General features: G+C 40.2%; 4 protein-coding genes and 1 long non-coding RNA gene across 14 annotated transcripts; 2 read left to right on the top strand and 3 right to left on the bottom strand.

Annotated features, from left to right (window-relative positions):
• Nucleotides 1–926: 926 nt before the first annotated feature.
• Nucleotides 927–2,260, bottom strand: LOC113462427. The gene is made up of 3 exons (XM_039127968.1): nucleotides 2,086–2,260; nucleotides 1,765–1,830; nucleotides 927–1,641 (listed from the first exon to the last, which is right to left on the bottom strand). Exons 1-3 carry the CDS (start codon nucleotides 2,228–2,230, stop codon nucleotides 1,412–1,414), a joined length of 441 nt encoding a protein of 146 aa, XP_038983896.1. The 5' UTR covers nucleotides 2,231–2,260; the 3' UTR covers nucleotides 927–1,411.
• Nucleotides 1,640–2,743, top strand: LOC120111297. Its single transcript, XR_005512460.1, has 2 exons — nucleotides 1,640–1,727; nucleotides 1,995–2,743. It is a non-coding gene; the product is annotated as an uncharacterized LOC120111297 (long non-coding RNA).
• LOC103702342 lies at nucleotides 2,571–10,488 on the bottom strand. Of its 2 annotated transcripts, none has more exons than XM_008784725.4 (8): nucleotides 9,832–10,488; nucleotides 5,994–6,161; nucleotides 5,629–5,727; nucleotides 5,377–5,478; nucleotides 5,090–5,209; nucleotides 4,016–4,156; nucleotides 3,598–3,933; nucleotides 2,571–3,104 (listed from the first exon to the last, which is right to left on the bottom strand). In XM_008784725.4, the coding sequence occupies exons 1-8, from the start codon at nucleotides 10,306–10,308 to the stop codon at nucleotides 2,829–2,831; spliced, it is 1,719 nt and encodes a 572-aa protein (XP_008782947.2). In that variant the 5' UTR covers nucleotides 10,309–10,488; the 3' UTR covers nucleotides 2,571–2,828. The 2 variants fall into 2 exon arrangements, with proteins under 2 accessions (XP_008782947.2, XP_008782948.2); XM_008784726.4 differs by having other exon boundaries at nucleotides 9,866–10,301.
• A 1,769-nt stretch (nucleotides 10,489–12,257) lies between these two features.
• On the top strand, nucleotides 12,258–15,551 carry LOC120111296. 9 transcript variants are annotated; one of them, XR_005512454.1, is made up of 5 exons: nucleotides 12,309–12,548; nucleotides 13,090–13,165; nucleotides 13,470–13,602; nucleotides 14,775–14,871; nucleotides 14,978–15,551. XR_005512454.1 is itself a non-coding variant. In XM_039127967.1 (3 exons), the coding sequence occupies exons 1-3, from the start codon at nucleotides 12,273–12,275 to the stop codon at nucleotides 14,992–14,994; spliced, it is 390 nt and encodes a 129-aa protein (XP_038983895.1). In that variant the 5' UTR covers nucleotides 12,258–12,272; the 3' UTR covers nucleotides 14,995–15,551. The 9 variants fall into 9 exon arrangements, 1 of the variants encoding a protein (XP_038983895.1); XR_005512455.1 differs by having other exon boundaries at nucleotides 12,296–12,548; nucleotides 13,025–13,602; XR_005512453.1 differs by having other exon boundaries at nucleotides 12,304–12,548; nucleotides 13,090–13,602.
• Nucleotides 15,552–22,563: 7,012 nt separating this feature from the next.
• LOC120111391 lies at nucleotides 22,564–23,580 on the bottom strand. Its single transcript, XM_039128436.1, has one exon. The coding sequence runs from the start codon at nucleotides 23,578–23,580 to the stop codon at nucleotides 22,564–22,566; it is 1,017 nt and encodes a 338-aa protein (XP_038984364.1).
• Between the last annotated feature and the right edge of the window lie 1,948 nt (nucleotides 23,581–25,528).

Below are 25,528 nucleotides of genomic sequence, written 5' to 3'. Positions count from 1 at the left end.
TATATCAATTACAAGCAACCCCACTTTGACTTGGAGAAGTGTGCACCACCTTTGTGTTATTTTGAGTTGCGGGTAGTGATGGGTTTATTTCTGGGTCCTCGATTCTTCGGGGGCTGTTACAGGGCCTTTGGAGTTCGTGCACCGCTTGGAGCGAGCGCGGCAACGGCAAGCCCCAATAAATCCAGGAAAAGTGGAGGCGGTGGCATGGTCCAATCGTCATCCGCCACGTATGCGAATGCCGAATCCGTACGGGCCCATGTCCCAATGTTCGCGCTGGGAAAAGGATCCGCGGGTCCCGCCAGTTTGAATTTGATCCGCGGCTGCGGCCAAACTTGAACTGGAGCCCTCCACACTTTCTCTCTCTTTCTCTCTCTCAAATAAGAACTTATTTAGTATATTATCTTTTCTACTTTTGCTTATATTCAGTAATTTAATGATTAGGGTTTTGACGTTGTACGGTAAAAGCTCTCAAGAAAGCTTTTGATTCCAATCGGTCTAATCTCTTGACTATGATAAAATAGTGAGCTTGAGCACCAGCAGGGGAAGATTGGATCATAAATTGACATTATTTGGATAACAATTATTATTTGCTATTTTCAGCCAATTCAGTTCAATTTGGGTAGGTCTGCGAGTTATTAACAGAGCTTAGGATCATAACTAGTACAGAGGTTACAGCTTTTTCAACATGCCCACAGCTAATAACACACCATTCATGGGAGGAAACTAACTATACTGTTTTGACTTATTATGTTTCAAGTTATGGGTTGAAGGGGATTCAGGTGTTATTATCTCACTGTTGAACTCGCCACGTAAGCATAGTCTCTCTCTAACCCACTATTGCATGATATTTTTTGCTTGCAGGCGCACCTTATTCACTTTTATAGCTACATGTATACGAAGAGCAGGTAACTCACTAACTCAGTAGCTTACCGGGAAGCAACGTATTGGTTACTCTTTTGACTTTGGCTTATGCCGGTTTTGTATCAAATAATAATAATAATAATAACACACCATTTACAAAACCGTAACCCTAGTGGAACATTAGGCTGGTCAAGATGTCATCGTTGACTGGGTCAGCCAAGTGGTCCAATAGATTCTGATAGGTCCCCATCCAGTGACCAGGCCCTGAACAAAGTATCCCAAGATTAGCCAGCATGGCCAGCCGCCCGTTTGTTGTTTGCTTTTGTTTTGTTTTGTTTTGTAATTTTTTTTTATAATAAAACGGCTGCTCATACTACTATCGCACAAACACAACCAACTACATTACTATCAAAAAGACAGCCGTCCGTTCTTCAGCTCCTCTAGCTTCAACTCCCTCCTGGACTTGTCGTCCTTCCAAGCCCTGAAGGGTTGAACGAGGGACCACCTGGGTATGCACGGTCCCCGGAACCACCCAAGAACTTCTCAAATCCTAGAAAGTATAGTACGGCTTCCCCATGAAGCCTGGCCAGGCCCGGTCCTGGTATCGCCGGTGCTCCGGGGGTATGATGCCGGTCTTGAACCAGTGGAGGGCGGTCTCGGCCGGGTTAAGGCCGAGCTTGCCCAAGATCTTGGGTGACAATTGCACCGGAGGCGCAGAGCATGGCGAAGCGGCCGTTGATGATCTCGCCGTAGGCCAGCAGCCATTTGAGCTCGATGAATCTGCCGGTGCTCGCAAGCGTGTTGATCGAAGCCATATTAGTCACCGGCCGGGGAGGCTGCAAGAGAAAAGAAGCACGACATGGCAGGTAATATATTTATCTGAATTAGAATTTATAGTATTACCTTCCATCCAAGCAAGAGGGCGACTGTTTGGATGCAAACTATAGCTGTCCGTCGGTCTGCTCCTTGCTGTGAGGACACGAAGCAATTCATATTAGCAGTGGATAAGGACCTGAAAGTTTTGCTGAACTTCTCTTACTATTTATTTTGAAGACTTTGGAGTTGTTATAGTGTTCGCATGCAGAACAACATGATTTTTTTCCAACACATCCTTATGATTTTTGTTCTTTGAGGTGGATATATTACCTGCCACATGAGGCCTAAGCATTGTGTCCAACAGAAGTGTGACACATGGCAAGGGCAGCTAGATAAGGAAGAGTTTACCTGCGGTCCTTGGCTGAAGCCCCATTACCATGTGGAGAGTGGGACCCAATGGCTGAGATTTTTGAGATGGGCCATTCGTTGAAGGAGCTGAAGTCGTGCCGCTGAAATCATGGCTCCAAAAGAGCCCCGCCAGAGACCGGAACATCCATCTCAAATAAGATGGTAGTCATATCAACCTTGCAATTCTAGTTTCCACTTCGCATCATGCAGGCCTAGAGATAAGGCCATTCGTCACTGCATGAACCCCCGATCCCAAACAAATGCTGCAGAGGCCATCATATGCAAGTGCTTGAAGATTATCAGAGTCATTCCTCATCGCAACCTCATATGGAGAAACCAAGCCAACAAACAAAAATCTCTTGTCCACCTGAGCAAAAATATTTAGGCCTGAAGTGCCTACAACTCTAGCATAAGATGATCATTGTACTGCAATAAGTAAGACCGCAAGAATAATGTCAATGCACAAAGTGTAATAATTGTATGAGCCTAACAGTATGCTAAGTGCTTCACTTATTAGCTAGTTAAGAAGCAGCTGCAATGCAGTTTGAGCATAGTTTGGAAATCGATGCTCTTGTATAAAAGAAAGCAACGTTCAGTTACAAAAAGAAAGGTGATTGCTTGCATTTAGAACGGAGACATTTAACCCTCAACAATTGAAGACAGATGACGATAATTCAAATGCCTAAATACACCACTGTGTGTAATACAAAGATAGCCAAGCTTCTTTAAAGCACAACCAAGCTCTACAGTGTGGTTCTTCCACATAAAACCAGGCTACCTGAGTCTATTCTCTGCCTCTGCCTCAGCCTCTGGAAGAGGAGATCTTCATTGTGCTGCAAGGCCAGGTACTCATCCATGTCAAATTTAGACACTCCTGCTCCACCATCGGAACTGATCCAGTGGTTTCCTACATATCCAAGTCTGCCACTGTTTTTATCGCTAGAAATCTTGCATTCAGGGCTCCAACTCCCAGGATTACTGCTGACGAGTTTCCCGCTATCAAATCCAGCATTGGCTTCCTGAAATATAATATGTCATAGAGAAGACATTAACTGGCAAATCAACCAGCCAAGGAGAATCCGAGACTTCAAAAGCAAAATGGACTCGGTACAAGTAATAGTTAATCTGTAAGATTATAATGAGCAAATGTCTGCATGCATCAATTCATGGTAATATATGCATAAATTCTCAAGAATATAATATATGCATAAAACATCTCTCAGAATGCTTGGAAAACCAGCAAGTGGAGATTAAAAATAAGAGTAGATAAATACCAGTCTCAAACAAAACCATATCTACCATTATAGGTTTAGAACTGAGTGACAACGAATATTGTATAACAAGTTGCAAATATTGAGCACCACATTTATTGCCTTATTGTCTCATATAAGTATCAAACTTACAAGATCTGAAATATCTAAGATGCTTGTCCAAGAAATACTTATAGATCTCACCATCACATTCAAAGAAACGAAAAACACTCGAGAAAAGAGTATGGACAAAAATAACCACCTGTGCTGAAACAGGCAAAATATTTCCTGATTTCACTGGCACCTCAGTCTTAGTTTTGCATGGTGACGGAGATGTATCATTACAGGACTCCCACTGCAACCAAGGAAGTACAACACCATCTGCCTCAACAAACAGTGGAGCAGCTTTTGTCAAACTTGTAGGTGTTTCTGGTACATTATTATGCACTATCAAGTCTCTGAGCGTGGAACTTGTATCACTTATTTCTCCATCAAAGGAAGATATGTCTGTGTCTTCAACATTTGAAAGGAAATCTACAAAATATCTTTCCGCCTCTTCTGTCAGACGTTTAGACATCCTTGTTCTATCATTGCTCCTCTTGATACATGTTCAACCAAAAATGGTAAGTCATGAAAAAAATGATGAATTCACTATAAACGATGCTTATGAGGAAGCTTACTCTTCTAGATCGTGAGGGTCCTTCTGGAGCAGCAGCTTGTTTTGGGGAAGGTAGCAACTCTCTCACAATTTTCGTAAGCTCCTGACCATGCTGCTCCTCTGCCGCTAACTCTGCCAGCAATTCTTGCTTCCGCTTCTCTGACTGGAAAAATTAAGCAATAAAAAATGTACCTTGACATATGCCGCAAATCATAAAAGTAGATGCTATTAATTTAGAGGAACTTACTCTGAATTTTCTAAACAGTATCGCTCTTTCTTTTTTTTGGCCATCATTTTTTTAAAAGAAATGAGTAAAAGAACATAATATTATCAAAATTCACAACATATAATAGCAAACTGTGATGATTAAGAAAAAGGGCATTTCAAATGAAGCAAGATATTTTTGATTAAAACAATGAAAGACCAAATAAGGCAAATACTGATTGATGCAGGAACCTGAGTGCTGACCTAAATGACCAGATGAAATGTAGTGGTTTATTAGTCTTAGGCGACTTCAAGTTCGTAGAAGAATTATGGTTTGGTTTCCTCAGTATGATAAGCAATGAAGGAAGGAGATTAATAGTGGAAAACAGACGTAATCTGAAAACCAGAAAATGCTCTTGGAAAATATAAAGGAGCACAGAAGATACAAGTAAGAAATTATATCTTCTAGTGCATGTCTAGCCTAATTTGTCTCCCAAATTCCATGCATTTCTTAGACATATTCTCAAAAACGTAATACACAAACCAATTTGTAACAGGATATATACAGGCATGACAGATTATACAAACCAAGGTCCGCCGTACCGGTACCGGTCGGCATACCGGTAGCGGCTCGGACCGGTACAAAACCGGTCGGCGTACCGGTCCCGTACCGGTTCTTCAACAATAAACTACTGGTATCCGATTCCACGCTGATCCGATACCGGTCCCAGGCCGGACTGGTACATACCGGCCCGTACCGGCCGGTACGGCAGACCATGATACAAACTATTGCATTTTAATGAATTATCACAATTAACTACACAGGCTATTGAAAAACTTCACCGAATACTACATTCCCACAAGTATCAGAAAGGATTCTCCTCTATCATGCCTGTTCCAATTTGGTGGTGTAATTCCTTCTGATATCATTAATAACTTGGATAACATTCGAATTCTTTGCCTGGTCCTCATTGTCATTGAGAATGGCTGTGGGTTCTGTTTTCTCCATGACCTGCATAAACTACAAGTTTCATGAGTATAGGAAAGTAAAGGATGATTACAATAAGCACAAGATTTCCCTACTATTTTGGATTAGAAGCAGCTGTAATTAAAGTTAAGATGAACAAAATTTTTGTCAGCTAATGAAAATTGAAACATGAATTAAGTAAGAATGCGAACCTTCTCAAGCTCTGTCTTGATCTCTTCTACTGCATGTCTCACTTCTTTGCGCATGGCTTCATATAATCCAGTGCCCTCTCCATCTCCAGTGGGATGTTCCATCTGAGAATGCAATGGGAACCACAGATGTTTGATATTGCAGGCTGAACTGAATAAATACGACTAATTGATTAAACTATATGCCTTAAGATATTACCACAGATATTGAACACTAGCTCATTCAGACTGTTGGTCTCAACTAGTAAAACTAACCTTTTCCTGGGCATAAACTGCCTGAATTGTTCTCTCAGTCTCAATTTTACGTGAACAAACTTCCCGTGCTTCATCATCAGTTAGCGAAGAAGACTGGCTCTAGTAGAAAATAAGAAAAAAAAAAGAAGAAAGTCACGTAAATTCAAATTTTCCAGTTGTTCGAGATTACTTCACCAAACCAACACTAAAAACAAAGAGTGTGATAATCAGTGTCAACTCATTTTAAGTGAACTTATACTCAAGAAAAATCAATTCTTTTGCATCTATTTGTATGATCTCCTATCTCTATTATTCTTTTCATCTAACATGCATAATAAGAGGGGAAAATGCAAAATAATCATAGAATTTTAGATTAGCATAGTTACCGAGTAATTGTCATGTGACTGGAAGAAATCCTTTTGACTCATAGATCTTCTTCTCAAAGCATGTCCTTGATTTGTTGGCTTTTGTGATGAGGGACGCTGGGACCTACCACTGCCAATGCTCGTCCATTTGGTTTGACTGATGGTGTTGTTATAAAGATCCAAGTCATTCTGTACTCAGCAAAATACAATAATTAGCCTTTCTACTTATTATCTACTAGAGGAATAATAAAAATCTGTATGTCACAACCATCAGCAGGTGGCCAGATCCCAAAAATTCTCATACCAATTGGACATTTGCAATCATTTAAAATATGGTAAAGTGCAGAGATGAGGATAGGTTGTGTCTATGACACAAAATCTCTTAGCAATACATGACCCCCTTATGAAGCGAAAGATAAGTTGCTGATAGTGTTCCACATATTAATAGAGACCAAAATATGCCATAACATATATCCATATATATAAACTTACCCCGACACTCCATTATTTGGGTTTCTAGAAGTGACAGCAATTTTCGACACTTTGACATGGCACATCATGAGACAACTGGACACTCCATTGCTCCATTCTGAAGTATCCTGGTAATGTCAACAAAAAATGTCTGACACTTGGCACTTTTCTGTGAAGTGTCATGCAGGAGACTTTCAAGTGACGGAGACTTTAAGCAAAATACTTTATGTTTTTAATATAAGTTATGAAAGTTATATGGACACTTCAAGCAGTGTCCTCATGTTTCAATATAATATTACCAAGGTTATATGTAAACTTCAAGTGAACTGTCCTTATGTTTTTAATATAAAGTTATCAAGGTTGTATGGACATTTCAAGCAAAGTGACCTGATAATTTCAATATAAAGCTATCACACCTATATGGTTACTTTAAGTGAAGTGTCAATATATATATATATATATATATATATATATATATATATATATATATATATATATATATATCGTGTTCCTATGCCTAGATTTATTTATTTTTTTTTAGATTGCCATGTTCGACACTTGAGGACACTTTAACACAGGGAGCGCATGTAGATAACACTGTGTATACCTCCTTGGTAAATAAAAAATTTGAGACACCAATATAGATTGCAGCAGATGCTTATTCTACCTAACGTTTTTCCCAAATATTTTCTTATTTGAACATACAATATGTCATGTTAGTGTTAGATTGTTTTCTAGAGACACTAATACAATCTAATACACATACTGACCATCGAACTCAAATGACATAGTTAAAAAGACACTGCACATCAATATAAATTCATAATTGATGTTAGTCTAATCCAAAGTTGTCTTTTTTTTAATATTGTCCTTTTATATAAATGTGTGAGTTAGTGCTAGTTCATTTCCTGGATACAGTAATATTGTTTAGAAAGGGCTAAACTTTCCATGGAAACCAAAACATTTCTATTGTAATCGACTGATTTCAGTCAAACCAAAGCCAAATAGACCCCACAAAACTTTTCAGTTAGTTTAAGGGTGACCAGTTTCAGTGGTTCAATTCAGGTTTGATGTAACCAATGGCAAAAGATCATGAATGCTCGATTTAATTACTATTTGAATGTTTGTAGTCAGCTTACCAGGCCACATTGACCCCACAGACTTGTTTCAGTTAGTTTAACATAAAGATAGCCCGTTTCAATAGTTTCACTCAGTTCTGCTGAAGCTAATGGGAAATGGTCGTAGGAGGTCGATTTAATTACTGTTTAAATGTTTGTGGTTAGTTTTGGGTCATTTCTTCATTTAATTAAGCACATTTCACTAGCTCATGTCAAATTTGACATTTTCTTTTATGTTTGAAGAATATATGCTTACTCATGTGCAATATAACCTCCAAGAAGAATCTGCTTAAGAACAAAAACAAACTTACAATTTTTGAGAACCTCAGAAGCATTCGGGAAGAGAGTCAACTTTTCTTCTAGATCTAAGAGATGTTTTCAGAACTTTGGAAATAAATTCTAAGGGAAAGAGGAGAAAAAGGGCAGAGTAGATCCCCTACCCACAAGTTTACAAGATTTGAGCTCAAATCATATAAACATTAAATGAGGTGTTTCTAATTGCAGTCTTATTGATAATTTGTTGGTACTTGGTATCTCTTATGATGGCAATAAGTAAGCGAAGTTTTATGCTTGTACATTAAAATCGTATGTAATTGAATGAAATGTTTCAGTTTAGATTGTGTGTAAAATGGTTTATTAACATTTTCACTGGTTATCAAAGATTTTTATAAACTTTGATGGTTTCAGGTTTTCATCTTAAACCACCAAGACCATATATCCAACAATGCCAAACAATAAGCAATCTAGAAGTATGGGATATATGAATCTGGCTTCTTTAACTTCTATTTTGTTATTCTTTTCTCTCTGAACTCTTTTTTCTTTCCTTATTTGAATACCAAAATTTCTAAAATCAAAATTCAACACAATCAACAAAATGAAAAACAAAACCAAGTTTCCAAACAACAATGTCTGAGATGCTTGATCATTATATCAGTATTTGCCATGCTAAGATTATTGAAGATGCTTTAGAAGTTCAGCACATGCTTGATCATTATACAGCTATACAAGTAAGTATATCAATAAGCTTCCTTCATATTTCTTCTATGCTTCTAAAGTATCTATTACAAGATTCTGTGGTTTTACATGCTAACGTTTGATAGTACTTGGTACCCTACAATGCCCTGATCGGTGTGGGCATGGTATAAATAGAACTTTGTTGTAAGTTGCCCAGATCACTCTCTGGACACCAATACTTCATGCACATATGTCCATCTACTAGCATGACATTTCATTAACTCCTAACAGGAATTAATGGACAAAACTGAATACGACACATAGCTACCACATATGCTCGAAGACTTATGATACACAGATATTACTTGCCAGTACCTAACTAAACGAACTATTTCACTGCCTGTCTATTTTCAAGTATTCAGGTATCGCTTTCCCCTTAGATACTTTTCTTCTCTAGAATGTTATAGAAAAACGCTCAGATGTTTGCGAAGCCCTTGAAGAATTTTAAAATTTTCCAAACTATAAGGCCATGTAACCACAACCTTCAGAGTCTGATTGTCATATCATGCATGAAACTTGCAAAATAACAAACTTCTTCCCTAGGGCAATAAGGATTTGATAACATAACCTCAATGTTGCCATCCAACTACAATATGGATGCAAACAAAGAATGTTTAAACTAGCTGTCTCGCACACAATTATACATGGATGCTGCATAAAGATTGAACAAAAATGGTTATACGGCCAAGAAATCGGCCCCACAAATTAACAGACTCTGTTTCTCTCAAAGGGAAATTAGTTTTGACCTGATAGCCCAAAATTAACAGTACCTTCTAAAACTTAGCTCATTTTTTAGTTATTGAAACAACGAACACATTACTAACAAAAAAAAAAAGAAACAATGAACACATAGGAAAGAATTAGTTGAAGCATTACATGATCAATGTCAGGAGCATACAATAATTACCAAGACAAGGTTTTCTTTCAATTTAATATATTATTTTCTCATTAACAAGCGAATGTTTCCAATACAGCATATCCTAAAAATGCCATAACAAGGTAAGATGGAGGGGAACATAAGTGGAGAACTTTGATCACGAAAACACCAAAAAAGGGGAAAAAGAAAAGATTTCTAGGCACAAAAAAGATAACAAACTAATATGGCAATGATGCTAAAGTAATGGAGCTCCACGCAATCACGAAAATTTCTTGACTTCTTTCGAATTACCAACGTAACCGTCCGTATCCTAATGCCAAGGAAAAAAAAGGAGAGAGAAACTTCAGGATTCTATGTCGAGAAAAAAGAGCAAAGGTACCCCCGAATCACTACACCGATGCCGAGCTACTGACATGGATCGCTGCCGTCTCGAGTTACCACCAGTGGCGGGCTTCCCGTCCACCGCCCCCCTGTCGGGGGGCCTCGACACAGACCTCCCCCGCCGGCGAGACGACTCCGTCTCCATCCTATAACTAGCGACGGAACTCCGGCGATCGGATCTGCGGGCCGCCGGCCTGCTCTCCTCCTCCTCCTCCTCCTCCGACTCCTCCCTCGCCCGAAAGAACTCATCGGCAAGATCGTCGAGGCTGATCTCAAGGAAACCGGACCCCCTCACCTTGTTGACGAATCTGCCCCTCGGCGTCGAGAAATCGTCGGACTCCGGTGGCGGCGATGGGAACCGGCCGGAGTAGCGGCTGAGGCTCCTCGACCGGCGGAGGTCCCCGCCGCGGTTGGAGGACCCTGCGTCGTCGACGCCGGTCCGTCTCGAGGTTGATCGGTAAGCCGCCGTCGCCATTTCCGGCGGGAATCGGAGGATTAATTAGGGTTTCAAGGCCTGCGATCGAGGCGGAAAGGGTCGGAATAGATCATTTTTTTTAAGGGTTTTTGAGTCGAGACGCGAGGGCTTGAAGAAGAGAGGAGAGAAAAAGGAGAAAGTTGGAATTCGCGAGAGAGGGGGCGGAGGGATCGAAGATTCGGATATTTTATCACGATCATAAAAGATATATACACTCCATTAATTGCACAGGTTCACTCCTCGTACTACTTCTTTTCCGGAGAGACCAGGAAGAAAAGTTTGTGTTTTCTAAAACAAAGGAGTGCCATTATAGGTTTCGTCATTTTAATGGAATATTTGAAGGGCGGTCTGAAATGCATGGATTTAACAGCGGAACGTTCAAATCGTGAGTACGGTCACCGCCCACACGTCTCCAAACTGGAGCAGCCTCTCCATCCTAGACGATTTAGCACAAGTGGAATGATATAGAATAGAAGTATCACAAAAAAATATTTTCATTTAAATTTCTTCACATTTTTATTTAAATTTCTTCGCCCTCACTAGCAACAAAAGAAAAAAAAAGGGGGAACAACTACATCTCAAGTCATAGCTTCCATCTCATAATGTTTCGCACATATGCAATGCACAATTATGCCAGACCTAAAAGAAAAATGATAGATCCAATGATCTTAAATTTTGGTTTTGTCTTAAAGTAGTGCATTGTATTTGTTTGTCCAGTCATTTTTTAGGATATCTTTAACATCACAAACTAAACTAATGTCTTGTTGCAGGATCATTTCATGAAGTAACAATTATTCTAGATATGAAAAAAGAAGTCCAATAAAAAAATACAATATGCTTACTTTATTTCATATCTCGAATGATTACATGTATCCAATAGACCATGCTGGACTAAAAAATCTTGTATATTATATTAAATATAGTTGTCGAACTAAGTGATTAACCGTCTGAAAATAATTGCGAAGGAATGTTCTACTTGGTTATTTGAGCTTTTGGAGCTTCATTTTATTCAAGTTCTCTTCTTAATAATATTTTTTTAGAAAAACTCAATTGGCACTTTCTTATTACCTATACGTGCAACTCGTTATATAGTAGTAGGTGGAAGGCTTCAGACCAATCGACTGATTTTTTTTCCAAACAAGATTTTTAAGCTACTTATGTTGTTGGCTTTGCATGTGCCATAGCCTACACACTACCAGAAAACACGCGTATAGTGACGGAAAACTAGTGACAGACCGTTATCAGTCACTATCTGTGACGGATTAGTGACAAACAGAAATTTGGTCACCGTAGGGTGAACTTAGTGACAGATTAGTGACAGACCGGTCACAGAATACGCGGATAGGATGGGCGCCAAAACTTAGTGACCACCGTAGTGACGGGGTATCTGTCACAAAACTGGTAACCGAAATTGCAACCAGACAGTGACAAATTCAGCCGTCACAAATATCGTAACCCAAGTGTTTGTAAATTTTTAAAAAATTATTTTTGGCAGTGACGGGTTATTGACAAAAATTCCCATCACCAAATTTAATTTTTAATTTCAAAAATATTAAAAATATTATTTTTGAGTAATTATAAATTTTAAAAAATAAAAAGAGGGAAATCCAAAATGAAACTAAGTGTGCCCGCCCCATGGCGCCAGCTACAAACGATAACCCATTTGCACCCCTAGTGATTAATGGCAGTAAATTGTTTGGAATGTTCCACTTAAGATTGAAAATGGGTCGGATTTTATCCGACCATATTCGTTTCCGTATTTGATTTGGGTTGGATTCGAATACTGTTTTCTTCATCCGATCGGATCCGAATGCGGATCTGGATGGTTGTTCAAAAATATTTCGGATATGGATACGAATAGATCTATTTTTTTGGATTCGAATTCGAATATCTGATTAAATAATTAATCAAAGAGGGTCTTTTAGGATTTAGAACAGTCCATTAGTAATCCTACCAACGAGTCCATGACCCATCGTGGCAAAAAAATAGAACACAATGCACGCCTCTTCGGTATAAAAGGCGGCAACGCGGGCGCAGCCTCCTTCGCATTGTTTGCTGCACTCCAGCGGCAGACCAAACCCTCCCTGATCTGTTCACGAGGGGAGAGAGCGAGCGGAGCGACCGAGGAAGAGACATCGAAGAGAAGAGAAGGAGCGGGCGAGAACGGGAAAAGTGGCCGTTTTTCTCTCCTTTCGGGCAACGCCGCAGCGTCGTCTCCCACCGATTCCGAGCGAGTTCAGGTATTTCCCCCGTCTCCCCTCTCTGCCCCCGCCCCTCTTTCTCGATGTCGGTACTCGACATCAGGAAGAGCCCTAGGGCTTCTTTCTCTTCAGTTTTAGGGGGATGAGGCGTGTTCAAAGCGCTGCGGGCCAATTTTGTTAATTTTTCTTTATAATCCGGTGATTATTGTATCCAAGCATTCGATTGTCGGTTTGCTAGGGTTTTTCAAAACCTCGTATAATTCGTTGTAGGCTTCAAATTATATCAAAAGGCTTGTTTTCTAATGCCCTCAGGCATCAAGATTGGAGCCTTTTGCTTGCAAGATCCCTAATAGCATATGTGATTCGTGAGTAGGGAGGGTCAGATAGGGTTTAGGCTTTCCCCCTCTCCTATTTTAAATTTCCACCTTTGTTTAGGGTTTAGGGGTTGAGTAGAGAGGGTCAGATAGGGTTTTGGTTTTCCCCCTTCCCTATTTTAAATTTTCACCTTTGTTTAGGGTTTAGGGCTTTTATTGATCTTGCATCGAAGTTGGAACTTTGCTTTTGTCTCCTGCTGTATCAGGGCAAAACTAACATTTCCCTCAGCGCATTTCTGTCTACGGAATCCATGAATGGCAGTGCCTTTCTCTAGGTGAAGGGTAAGCTCTTTCCCTCAACCTCTTGTTTATTTGCATGGACTTGGGAGTATTGGATTCTGATTTTTAACTTGAACTTCTGTCTCTCTGTGTGAAAAAATTGTACGATCCATGTCTTATTTCGTTCTTATAGTCATACATATCAGTGCTGATATTAAACTAGTTATCTAGCCAACCTTAACCATCCGGCCATGACTTAAAAAAGTATTATGATGGAATGAACATTTTTTATTTTAGTTTTGGCAACAAAATCTGATATAATAACCCCAACTGGTTATTCCTTTAAAATTGTCTTTTGGATTATCAGAGCATCAGGCTTTGTGGGCTAATGCAGTATTCATCAACAAGACCATCAGGGTTATTTTAAGTCAGCTGCTGCCTTGTTTGCTTTGCAAGGCTAGAAATTTATTGAAGAACAGAGAATTATCTTTACATTGCAGGTGCATCTATCTACACATATAAACAAGTGTGCTATTTATAATGAACATAATGTGCAAGGCTATTCTAAATTTTTTGGCATATTAAGTCGTCTTTAGTTGGGTAAATTTTTTAGCTGCATCATGAATCACGAATGCATTTATAGTCTTCCTGAAAGATCCTTGTCTCTATTTTCTAAGGACTGTAGGAGACAAGCCTCTTAAATCGTGTTTGTTCCCTAAGAGGGATTTTTGTATCCTATATATTTTTAATATTCATCCCTGTTACCTACTTATCTTATCAGATATAGGGACATAGATCTCCTGCTGTCCTTTACTATAATGGTATCTGCATTGCTTCTTCTGCAATAGCAATACACATAATTATTTTGTTGAATGGTGTAATGATGTTGAATGACAATGTCATTAGTTTGTTATCATTTAGACGTGCTTGGGTAAATATCACATGAACAATTACATTATAGTGAATATTTTTGGGATCCTTTTAAACAGCATTTTTTCCAGAATTGAGGTTTTATGTGATGAGATAATATATACTGGTTAAGTATTTCTTTTTGACAGAGATTATCTGGGTGGCATGTAAGAAGGTTGAGTAGGGAGGGTTTATCAGGCCATTTACAATTAGGTCTTGCTAACATTCATAATGTCCTTGATGAGACTAGGGAGGTTTATCAGGCCATATAAATTTAGTCCTGTCGACATTCATAATATCCCTGATAAAATTTTAATAACCCAAATGTTGCTTGTGTGCTAGAAAATTGACAGGTGGGACACAAAGTAATACTGTATGCATTTTCTCATTGTTCATTGGTAAGGAATTTAGAAAACTTCAGAAGAAACCAAAGTCAACTGAATGATTATATTGCTTCGGAATGAACATAAAACTGAGCTTATTTCACTGACAGATGCTGCCCCAGATGCATTTATTTGTATTTTTTATAGATTTTGAAAGTTTGTCAGGGTCCTCAGAGATTTGGATCCTTTAGTGCCTTTTCATTTTAATCCAATCCAATTATTCGTATCTACTATTGATGTTAGTCTTACCGCTATTTTAGTATTTGCTGCCGCTTAAATCTCTGTTGGGAATGGCCAGCAATCCGCTATTGTTTGATTTTTCTTTGTTGTTCTTTTTGCCATTGCTTCAATATAATGTGTTTTTTTTTTTTTTATAAAAGCCCCTTAGGCCTGCAGTGGTGGGGTCCACAGGTCCACCTCAAAATTTTGGTCCACTAATGGAAGGATATGTGGATAAGAGAAGTGAAGCTGTCATTGGTAAGTATAATTTTTTTATGATTCATAAATATTATTGAGCTTGCTCATGTTTATCTCTTGTTTGATCCACCATAATGTTTTTCTCTTCTTTCAAATCAACTGGCAGATAAAGTATTCGGCTGAATACTCCAAAAAATATGGTTATGCCTCCACCTCAGATGCTCCACCATGTAATTATGACTTGTGGTTTAAGGCAACTGGTGTCCCAACTCATGGCCATGTCTATGGCTTCAGTTTTCTGAAGGATCTCACTGGAATTATTGGGCAATCATCATCCTCTTCCACCTCTATAAGTCAAGCTCCAGAGTTGTACACGCGTGAAGACCTTCTAGGTATTATTGAGCACGAAAAGAAAAAATGGCAAGAGGAGGTTCTTCAAAAGATGAGAGAAGAGATTGGCTTTGGACCAAGGCATGCAGATCAGGGGAGTAATGGTGATTCTGGTTCTGCTGATCATGCTTCATTATGATGCTTCTCTATGACATACTTCTGAACTTTGATTTTGATGGATTTAGGACATGTTGATGCCTATTTTGAATGACATGTTAAATGACTTTTGCGTAATGTTGAATGCTTTTGCTATTAATGATATTATTATTATGAGCCAATCAATGTACTAAATGTACCAAGTTATTGAAATGTAATCAGTGACCAAATTTGGTTACTGAATTGTTTACCAAGTATTGTGACGAGCAGCCATAAACTTAGTGACAGAATTTTGGTTACTAAAAATTGATTTTGCTTAGTGCGTCGTGATAAATTAGTGACAGTAACCTTGTCACTATGTCAGTGACGGGATTAATGACAAATTTAGTGACAAAATTTGTGACCATGTCTGTGATGACTAAATCTGTTACTGAAGGTTGTGACAGATCAGTGACCAAACTTGTGACCGAATTCTGTGACAAAATCAGTGACCAAGTTACCTTCGTTACTAACTCAATGACTGGTTAGTGACGGGAAATACAAAATTTCTTAAATATTTAATTCTTAGATTTGTAACGGCTTAGTGACGGTGGTTCTGTCACGGAGTTTAGTGACGGAAATTGCCGCCGTCACTGAGAATTTAGTGACGCGTGTTTTTGTAACCAACTCAGTGACGGAAGCTCCGGTCACAAATTTCGTATTAGTAACCGGAAACACGGTATAGTGACGGGAATCTCCGTTACTATACGCGTGTTTTCTGGTAGTGACATGAGTAGTATTTATCTTATTTGATGCAATCAACATAGATTGGCTAACTTATGTGAGATCCATTCTTGGTTCCAAATAAAACCTACACAAAGCTCTAATTGAATCCCATCAGTCTCGTATCTTCGATACCTTTCCACAATAGAAACATTCAAGAATCAGGTAATGAATTTACCCAAGGTAATTATATCAATAGATATTGTGGTCTCTAGAGTGGTTGCTATCATCACCTCAGGTGCTCTAATGATCACATTATAATTAACCAATAGTCGTCCACTATCAAGTTTTCTTTTACTAGAGATGGACTTCGCTCCTCCAAAGGAGAAGATATTTACCCTCTAGACTCCAAAATTAGTAGTGGAATATTCAAATCGGAGATTCATATTGTTGACCAAGATTTTTACCAATAAAGATATCCAAAAATAAAAAATTATATATTTTAATAATCTCTAACCTATACATAATTATGGGCACAATAATAAACAGTTTTTATCATACTATTATGCTAAGATACATGGTAAAATATTTAAATTGAGAATTTATCCTGTCGATCATGATCTACATATATTAAATATATATAGATGGAAAATCAATAAATTTTGATACTAAGATCATAACAAAAATCAATACAACCAATATTTGCTTCAAGATATTTTTAGTAATGCATATCATGATTTACAATTTGCGTGCCCTTATTGATTTTGGAGTGGAGAGTAGTAGATGCACTACTCTTTTAAAACAAGCAAAGTCCATCTCTTTTTGTTAATCTATATACAGCTATTCTTGTAAGGAACCGTTTGATTCCTTTCAACCATAGATACATTACAATAGAAGTTCTATGCATTTTAAAAGCAATTATAGTGGCATGCAATTGAAATTTTTTTTATTTGGGCACGAGCAACTACAGTTGTTGCAACTCCATTCCTTTTAGTGTTCCAATTGAAAATTGCAAGTATAAAAAGCTATCATGATTGGATAACATAGAACAGATGTTTTCATCATCTAAATAGGAAGGTAATGTTACTTTCATCCAGGGGCGGCCCAATACATTTGGGGGCCTAAGGCGAATCCAATGAATGAGGCCTTTTTTTTAATAATAAATTTTTTTAATAAATATAAAATATTAAAAAAAATGATATAAAAATGAATGGCTATCAAGTACACTATTTCAACAAAGGTACATGAATCTAACAAAGATAGGCAAGAAATTTTTTTAATTTAATATTATTTTTGAATGGAAATGCAGAAAAGTAATTATCCTAAAAGAAGGGCCATAAAACTGATTAAATAACTGAGATAATGCTTGGCAATATTGTTTATCATGTTAAGCAAGAGCGGAATAGGAAAAGGTCATCCCATGGCACTTCATGGTCAAGGTAAAGAAAAGAATTGGTCCAGAAGCTTCTCTATAAGAGAAAGTAGGGGCATTATGGGAAATTGACTCCATCTAATTAATAAAAGTCCCATCCCTCCATCTCCCCTTCAAGTGAGTACCCAAGCAGCAACCGCAACATCACAGCACAGCAGCCATTCAACCCCCTCCCTCCTTCTCTCTCTACCACCCAAGAGGGGAGAAGAAACCGAGAGGAGAAAATTAAAAGAATTTCCACCCTCCAAGAAGTCCATTTCCAATCCCCCTTTCTTCCTGATGGCCCAGCTGGATCAGGAGTAATGTGAGCGCAGGAAAACCAAGACCAAAACCAAACAAGAGAAGGGATGAAAGGTAAGAGTGGCTTCAGGCGAGTATCAAGCCAACCAAATCCCTCCTCTCTCTCTCTCCATCCAAAACAAAACTACCGTCCCCAACTTCCTAAATTTCCTCTCTGCAGGCCAAGAAACTCTCCACCTCCCTTCCATCCCGTTTTATATGGGGCCTTTGCTTCCTTTTGGTCACGGTCCCTCCCTCCCTCTCTCTCTCTCTCTCTCTCTCTCTCTCTCTCTCTCTCTCTCTCTCTCTCTCTCTCTCCACCTTTCGGGGGCCTTCCGTTGGCCCGGGGCCTTAGGCGACCGCCGGTCGCCTAAGGCTCGGGCCGGCCCTGCTTCCATCACCATGCTTATTTTGAATCTGAACATATTGTCGTCCCAGAAACAAACCAACATTAAAATTAAATAATTTTACTGATAATATCTTATGTATCTGTGTCAAGGACTGAAATTTTAACCATCCTCCATGGCTACATGCCTGATAATTATCTCAAAGAATTTAATGACATCACCCTCGACCATTTGGTTGAAGAATGATACTTTCTTCAGACTAGCCCCCTCAATCATGGCCGCCAAGGCAATTGTTTTTTTCGAAATGACTCATGCGCACGAGTTGCAAACGAGGATGTTAAAGCCAGCACCAGATTTAGGAGCACGGGCGTGGATCCATCCGTCTTCTTGGAGGATCCTACCGAGCTTGAAAATGCTCGTGTTGGTGTACGCAGAGAGGATGCCTACCATGGCGACTTCATCAAGCTAACCACGCCGAGACAAAGCACGCACAATAAGTCCGATGCTCCACGATGGCATTTTATCATAGTGCAAATCCTATAATCATAGTGCACGCCGAGACAAAGCTACCATGGTGTACGCAAACCGGATTCTTGGGGGTAAACAGAGATCGTTTGGAGATCCAAATCCTATAATCATAGTGCAAATATAAACTTTGACCATATCTGCTATAGAAATCCTAATTTTACGGTGTTTCAAACTCTTCCTTACCTTTTATGGATACACCAATCAAAACCGTCAAGGAGTGCCGTACCTTGTGGGACGATTTATTTTTGGTTCTCCACGTATGTGCCAGATGGGCCTGGGATGCCAGCTTGGGAGGGAGAACGGTGATCCAGCTGCCGGGCGGAAGGAAAGACAGGTGCCCGGCCGCTTGCCGATAAAACTGTGACCACCGCTCAAGCCGGAGGCCGCTGTCGTGGTCGCAGCCGTCGACGCCCGGAGGCCCTTCCTCCCCTCCCTCGGGCACGGTGAGCTCGGCCGCCACCTTCCTTGGTCGCGGCGAGTTCGGCCGCAGCCGTGGGCCGCGCTGGTGGGTTTCTTTCCCCCACCGCAGTGGGAACGAGGGAGCCGTCGCCTCCGACCGCGAGCTCGGCCGGGGACGCCATGGGCTCGGCCGCCGGGGCTCGGCCCCTCCGGAGATCACCTTCCTCCCTTCGCGGGAGAAGAAAGGGGGAAAGAAAAGAGGGATCGGGAGAAGAGAAGAAAGGGAGGAGGAGGGAGAAGAGAAGAAAGAGAAGAGAGGGAAAGGAAGGTTCGGGAAGAAACAGGGAACGAGAAGAAGAAGAAGGAGAAGGAAAAAAAAGAATGGGTTAACGGGTTTGGTTTGGATTAACGGGTTGAGTTCGAATCGATCCAATCCGATTTCAAGAAATTAAAATGGATTTGGATTAGCTCGGATTGGGTCTGATCTAAATCCAACTAGATTCAATCAGATTGAAATTTAAATTGGTTAACTCGAATAAATTTTAAATTGGGTTGAGTCCAAATTTAATTGGATCTAAATCCAATTAAGTTGGACTGTGCAATGATTGGACTCGCTGGCCTTGGGCCGAGCCCAAAGTATTTAAAATGGTGGATTAAATCAGATTCAGTAGGCTCGAGCCGACTCTAATCCAAACCCATATCAACTGCTTAAAAACCAAATTAGCCGACTCTGATCCAAGCTCAAATAATTTAAATTGACTCTTAGACCCAACTAGATTTTAGACTGAGCCCAATGACTCAATTAGAAGACCAATTTGACCCTGAAAGAACTAGACCTAATCCTGAACCAGGCCCAATCCTGTAATTAAAGACCAAATTGGTCTATGTGGGCTTGATTTGATTTTAATCCAAGCTCAAGTAGTCCAACGGTGGGTTAAATTGAGGTGGAACTAGCCTAAAATTGAGATCGGAAGCCTTGTGACTCAAATTACATGAAATTAGACTAAGGCCTTGCAAAATAAATTGATAAGTATACTTACTGAATAAATGTTCTCTTTGACATGATTAGGTAATCAAATAACTGATTAATAAAGGAAGGGAGAAAGCTTTAAGCCAATTGAAAAAGTAAGTATCTTGTCTTAATCTTATTGTAGATCATGTATCACAACAAATAATATTCATGCAATTTAAATTGTGTATATAATTTGTGAAAAAAAGAGAGTAAGTAATCTTGCACTAATCTTATTGTTTTATAAATCATGAAAATACCTTTCTTTTTATACTTTCAATTATAGGATCAAGCATATGCTAGTAAGCGTGCATGATTTACCAAAGATAGCATGGTTCGGTTATATTATGCATTCCATGAAATATGGTGTTATAAATGCATTAAAAGATATATTTGTAGCATGATCATGAAATTAATGATTTGAAGTACCATTAATCAATTTTCAAATGACTTATAAATTATGATTTTAAGATCGTCCTCATTGTTCATCGCTTTTGAATTATATGGTACAGAGTTCCTATTTTGTTGCTGCCTTGCTTGGGTTGAATCCAGCATTGGCAAAAACATAAGATTCTTGGCAGCATTGATCAATGGATCCTCCGACTCTTCTTCGGTCCTGGGATTGGCAGCTGCTTTCGCTTTCCTATGTCTTTTTGGGATCACGGACCACTTCCATGGTGGCAAAAATATATTGGAGCTTTTGATATCAGCAGCTGGTATTGGCATTAGTGTGTTTACTTCAGGTGGCGGAGTCGGTCCTCTCCAGTTTCTCTCATGGCTTCTCATATGACCATACAATGCCTTCATCGATGGAAAGTTTTTCCCACAAAGCTTGCAAGTGGCATCATCATCCATATTTTTCCTTTTTCCGAGATTACGAGAGACTGCTTTATGATCGGCAAAACTCTCTTTAGTGCTCGGAGGAAATCCATCACTAGACTGTTGTTTCGATTCAGCATCAGCCTCTGGGCTTCCAATAATTCCACCTTCTTCAGTGCCACTCCGAGCTTTCACCTGACTATTTAAGGCTGTTAAACTCCGGTCTGAAGATAAGAGTATCACACGCTACATCTCCATCGCGGCCTTTAATCTTTCGATACTTTAATTTCCTCTGCAGCAGCGCTTTTACTGTCAGCTTTTCAAAATCACTTCCGTCACCCATCTAAGAAGCAAAGAATTGTAAGAAAACGATTTAGCACACCTTTCCCTAGATCATCAGTTTTCAGTACCATATATGCAGCCACAAATCTAAGAAAGAGTTACAATAACAACTTGCTATGAAAACAAATCTACAGGAGAGAAACAATATTAGCTTGTAAAAACTGCGAGTAAAAGCAGTGGGCATGTTTGGAATTGCTTGAAAATTAAACAACTCCTGATGGTTTTTTTTTTTTGAAATGTTAAGAGGTTGCTCCTTTGGGTTGATCTAAACTTATGCATGAAACACGAAAAATAATGAGTGCGTCTTGCTAAGGAACAAACAAATTGGAGGTTTTGAATGAACTGCACAAAGTGAAATTTAAATCAACCTTATCATGCACCCAATTACCAGAACCAAAATAATAAAATAACGGTCTTACCGCGTCTTTTACCTACACAAGAAGTTTAACCCTAGCTACAGCAGTGTGATTCAACCTTATTGACACAATTCAACCCTATGGACACCAAAAAAACAATGACAATCTGCTACCAAAAAACACCAGACAACTGAAAAAAGCGCTTTCTAAAGCACTTTCTCAGAAGCATCGAAGTTACAGAAAACTAGGTTTTTTGAGGAAAAAAAGCAATGCCAAACGTAGCAGACCCGATCTTCTTACGCCATGTATTTTAGAGATCTAAAAGGAAAGTTAGAGCAGAGATTACCTCAGTTGCAACTTCTCCACCGGTGGTCTCTTCTTGCAGTCACAAGATAGCTCTTAGGTACGACCTTTATAATCTTCCACTCCAAAATCATGACAGGAAACCAAGTGATCTGGTGTTAGAGGACAATTAAACAAACTAGAAGAAGATCTTCACGTAGCTCAATGATAGCAGCACGGATGGAGAAAGAGAAAACTTTATAACGTTCTCAAGCCAGAAAGCTCCCTGGGAACGTTCTCGCTCCCACTCCGAGAACAGGATAGAAACGAAAAAAAAAACAGAGGAGAATAATCCTTTTGTTTCTGGTTCTTCCTTGACGAGGTAGCAGAAGCTCGAGCTAAAAAACTCTGGCAGTGGAGAGGTCAAAAAGAGTTCTGATCTCCGAAGGCGTCGATTTCGGGGAATAAGCGGACACGGAGTCGAATCTCCGACTCCTCCTAGCTTTTGATGAGCCTCCAAGTATATGGAAGGTGGCAGTTGGCAAACCGGCACTATAACAAAAAGGGGTTTCGCCGACTCTTACCCACCGACGCAAGAAAAAAGCGTCAGAAAATTGGGCACCCCGTGCAAGGTTGCCGACGCGTTACAGTAGGGGTGGGAAAAAGTAGATTAGACGAAGCTTTTGAGCGTCGTTAGAATGCTACGACGCTCAAAAGCGTCGTCGGAAGCCTTACAACCCAGTTACCTAATATTTTTTTTCCCACGACGCTTTACAAAGCGTCGTCGTAAAACAGGCGCCCCTCTATATTTTTCTTTCTCCCCGATCCCAAGTCCCAACTCCTTCTCTCTCTCTCTCTCTCTCTCTCTTCTGCGGAGAACAACAATCCCGTAGAACCCTTTCTCCCCAATCTGCGGCATGAATCTGTGGTACGGGCGATGCCGTTAATGGCGCCATAGCTGCGGGAAGTGAAGCCCAGGCAGCCGAGCAGGCCCTGGCGGTAAGGCAAGAACGTCTTCCGCCGCATCTCCTCCGCCTGCGCCCGGTTCGCCGTGTAGTGCCGCTCGTGCGGAGACGGCGCCAGCGCCCTCCGCCGCCCCACCCAGTTCACCGGCTTCGCCGCCGTTCTCTTTGAAGACCAGCCAACCGGTGGCGATGGATCCTTCGATTTCGCCTTCTCCGCACCCGAGATCGCGGCGGCAGGCAGAGGATTGGCGGAAGAAGAGGAGTCGGCAGCAGCGGCGGCCGAGGCGGAGGGAGGAGGAATCGGCGGCGGAGGTTTGGACTTGGATTTGGATTGGGAGAAAGAGATCGAGTGCCAGAACTTCTCTTTGGTGTTTCCTCTCTCTCTTCCCTCGCTCTTGCTTCTATAGAGGAGATCTTTGAGGAAGATCCACTTCTTGGAGGTTCTTCCAGAGGAGGAGGAGGACCGGGAGGACGAAGCCGAGACGGATAGAGTGGCCGCCTCCGCCTCGATCTGCTTCGGATCTGGAACTGGCTCTACATCTTTTGCTCTATCCTCTCGTTCTTCGACCTCCATTTGCCAATGGAGTGGCGCGTTCCGAAGCGGGGAATGAGATCTGGCCCTCCGGCGGATCGATCGGCTCCGGAGCTTCAGATCCCGCCCCCTCGCGGCCATTTTCGGCGGGTGACGCTCGGATTCATCGTCGTCGTCTTCTTCTTCGTTGAGATCGAAGAGGGGGGCAAGGACCTGGGGCCGCTGGAGGTGGGAGCAAAGCTTCATGGGGCGGATCTGGCCGTTAAGGAAGAGCTCGTCGGTGGAGGTCATGGATCCGATGGCGAAGGCGGCGGCGGAGGAGAATCGGGCGGAGAATTCGAACTCGAAGGAACTGGCGACGGAGGCATCGGAGGAGTCGGAAGGGAAGCCGCCTCCGCCGCCGCCGGCGGAGGAGAGAAATTATGCCGCAGATAATAATTCAATTTTTTTTTATTTTTTTTAAAAAATAATTCTAAAGATGCTTTAAAGCGTCGTTAGAACAAGTTTTGCCGACGCTAAAAGCGTCGGTAAAGCGTCGCTAATTTTCGACGCTTTTGGAAGCGCCGGAAAATATTTTCTCCACTGTAGCATAGGCGACGCTTTACCGACGCTTAAGAAAGCGTCGGGATGGTTTTTAGCTATGCTTAAAAGCGTCGCTAAAGGCCAAAAAACATGTCCTTAATGCCCAATATTCTTGTAGTGCGGATTCTTGGGGGTAAAACGAGATCGATTGGAGATCCAAATCCTATAATCATAGTGCAAATCTAAACTTTGTCCATATCTGCTATAGAAATCCTAATTTTACTGTGTTTCAAACTCCTCCTTACCTTTCATGGGTACATCTATCAAAACCGTCGGATTAAGGAGTGTCGTACCTTGTGGGACGATTTATTTTTTTTATTTTTTTAATTTTTTTTGGTTCTCCATATAGAAACATGACAAGGGCGAGCCAAGTCTGATTCAATATTTGATAAATCATGCTTGAACGCAAAACTAAATCCGAATTAATTTCAAGCTAAATCAAAAACAAAATGATCGGGTTTGATCAAGCTCGGTGCAATATGATTCGAATATATTTATATTATGTATATATTATATGATAATTGATCATTGGAACAAGGCTTTATTTAGTATCTTTATTCTTTTCTTACATCAAATCGATTAAATGTTAAAAGAGGCTTGGACCAAGCTTGAATTAAACTTAAAAATCAAACTTTTGTCAAAGCTTGAAGCTTGAATTGATCTCGAGCCAATTTAGAATCACCGATCTTATCAATTAAACCTGGCATAATTACGAACAAATCGAGCTTGATCTTGAAATTTAAGATCAAATTAATTTCAAACCAAGCTTGATCAGGTTCAAGCTCAATCATCTCAATGAGACTCCTAGTGTCACCAATTTGTTATGCGCGAGTAGCCGGCATAACGAAGCCACTGTGCTACATCAATATTTTGATAGACCACATGTTAGCTCAGACTCACCAAAAGCATTGATGTAGCGGTAGGTCAATGGCATAGTACAAGCAGGGCAGCTCCGAATTCGGCTTCCAACATTTTGCATACATACCCTTACAACTAAGAAGAAATCCAATTCCCTAGCTAAACAAAGTTCGTTGGATCAAATTCTCCATCTGCCCTCTCGCCAACTCCAGGTGCCAGCACCTCCTTTTATTTTTTTGTCAAAATAGAGAAAAACCATGGAATCACTAGGAATGGGATATTCTTTGGAGCGATTTTCCATACGGGTCAATAGATACGGAACAATTATTTATTATTATTTTTTGATGATAAAGGGCGGAGATGTGGTATAATTATAATTTATGGTTATGTTTCTCCTTATCTTTCTCTTCTTTTGAGTTTTTTTTGTGCTAAGACAAATATTTCGTACATTACGAATACAAATCCACCCAATAAAGTCAAAAAAAAAAAAAAGGTCACAAGGTGCCCAAAGCAACTCCCCCTCTCTGGCCTACATGATGCCTCTAGAATGACTGACAACGTAAGTAGCCATCTAATCCGCAGCCCCGTTAGTCCCTCTAAATACATGCTGGGCCTTAAAGGCCACTCTATCTCTTACCATCATCATCCTTTTCCCTTTTTTTTTCCTCTGTATTTAGGTTGGTGGGATTTGGTAGAGAGACAGACTATGATCCTTAGATACGTTAAGAATTTGAGAAGCGCGCTCATTGGAGTCAATTTCAAGATGTTTAGGAAACTTTTATGATGGATGGTGTAATGA

The sequence above is a fragment of the Phoenix dactylifera genome, chromosome 7 (genome assembly GCF_009389715.1).
Source record: "Phoenix dactylifera cultivar Barhee BC4 chromosome 7, palm_55x_up_171113_PBpolish2nd_filt_p, whole genome shotgun sequence".
NCBI classification, from domain to species: domain Eukaryota; kingdom Viridiplantae; phylum Streptophyta; class Magnoliopsida; order Arecales; family Arecaceae; genus Phoenix; species Phoenix dactylifera.
This window is presented reverse-complemented; position numbering and strand designations above follow the sequence as displayed.

Bases quoted from the DNA above. Each gene is read 5' to 3' on its own strand.
- LOC113462427 (XM_039127968.1), bottom strand. From the start codon at position 2,230: ATGTTCCGGTCTCTGGCGGGGCTCTTTTGGAGCCATGATTTCAGCGGC. The intron at 1,831-2,085 runs GTAAACTCTTCC...GTGTCCTCACAG, and splicing joins GCTTCAGCCAAGGACCGCAG to CAAGGAGCAGACCGACGGAC. The intron at 1,642-1,764 runs GTAATACTATAA...GAGCACCGGCAG, and splicing joins CCCTCTTGCTTGGATGGAAG to ATTCATCGAGCTCAAATGGC.
- LOC103702342 (XM_008784725.4), bottom strand. From the start codon at position 10,308: ATGGCGACGGCGGCTTACCGATCAACCTCGAGACGGACCGGCGTCGAC. The intron at 5,210-5,376 runs GTTCGCATTCTT...TAGTTTATGCAG, and splicing joins TCAAGACAGAGCTTGAGAAG to GTCATGGAGAAAACAGAACC. The intron at 3,105-3,597 runs GTGGTTATTTTT...ATTATATTTCAG, and splicing joins TTTTGCCTGTTTCAGCACAG to GAAGCCAATGCTGGATTTGA.
- LOC120111391 (XM_039128436.1), bottom strand. From the start codon at position 23,580: ATGACCTCCACCGACGAGCTCTTCCTTAACGGCCAGATCCGCCCCATG.
- LOC120111296 (XM_039127967.1), top strand. From the start codon at position 12,273: ATGACCCATCGTGGCAAAAAAATAGAACACAATGCACGCCTCTTCGGT. The intron at 12,549-14,774 runs GTATTTCCCCCG...TTTTTATAAAAG, and splicing joins CCGATTCCGAGCGAGTTCAG to CCCCTTAGGCCTGCAGTGGT.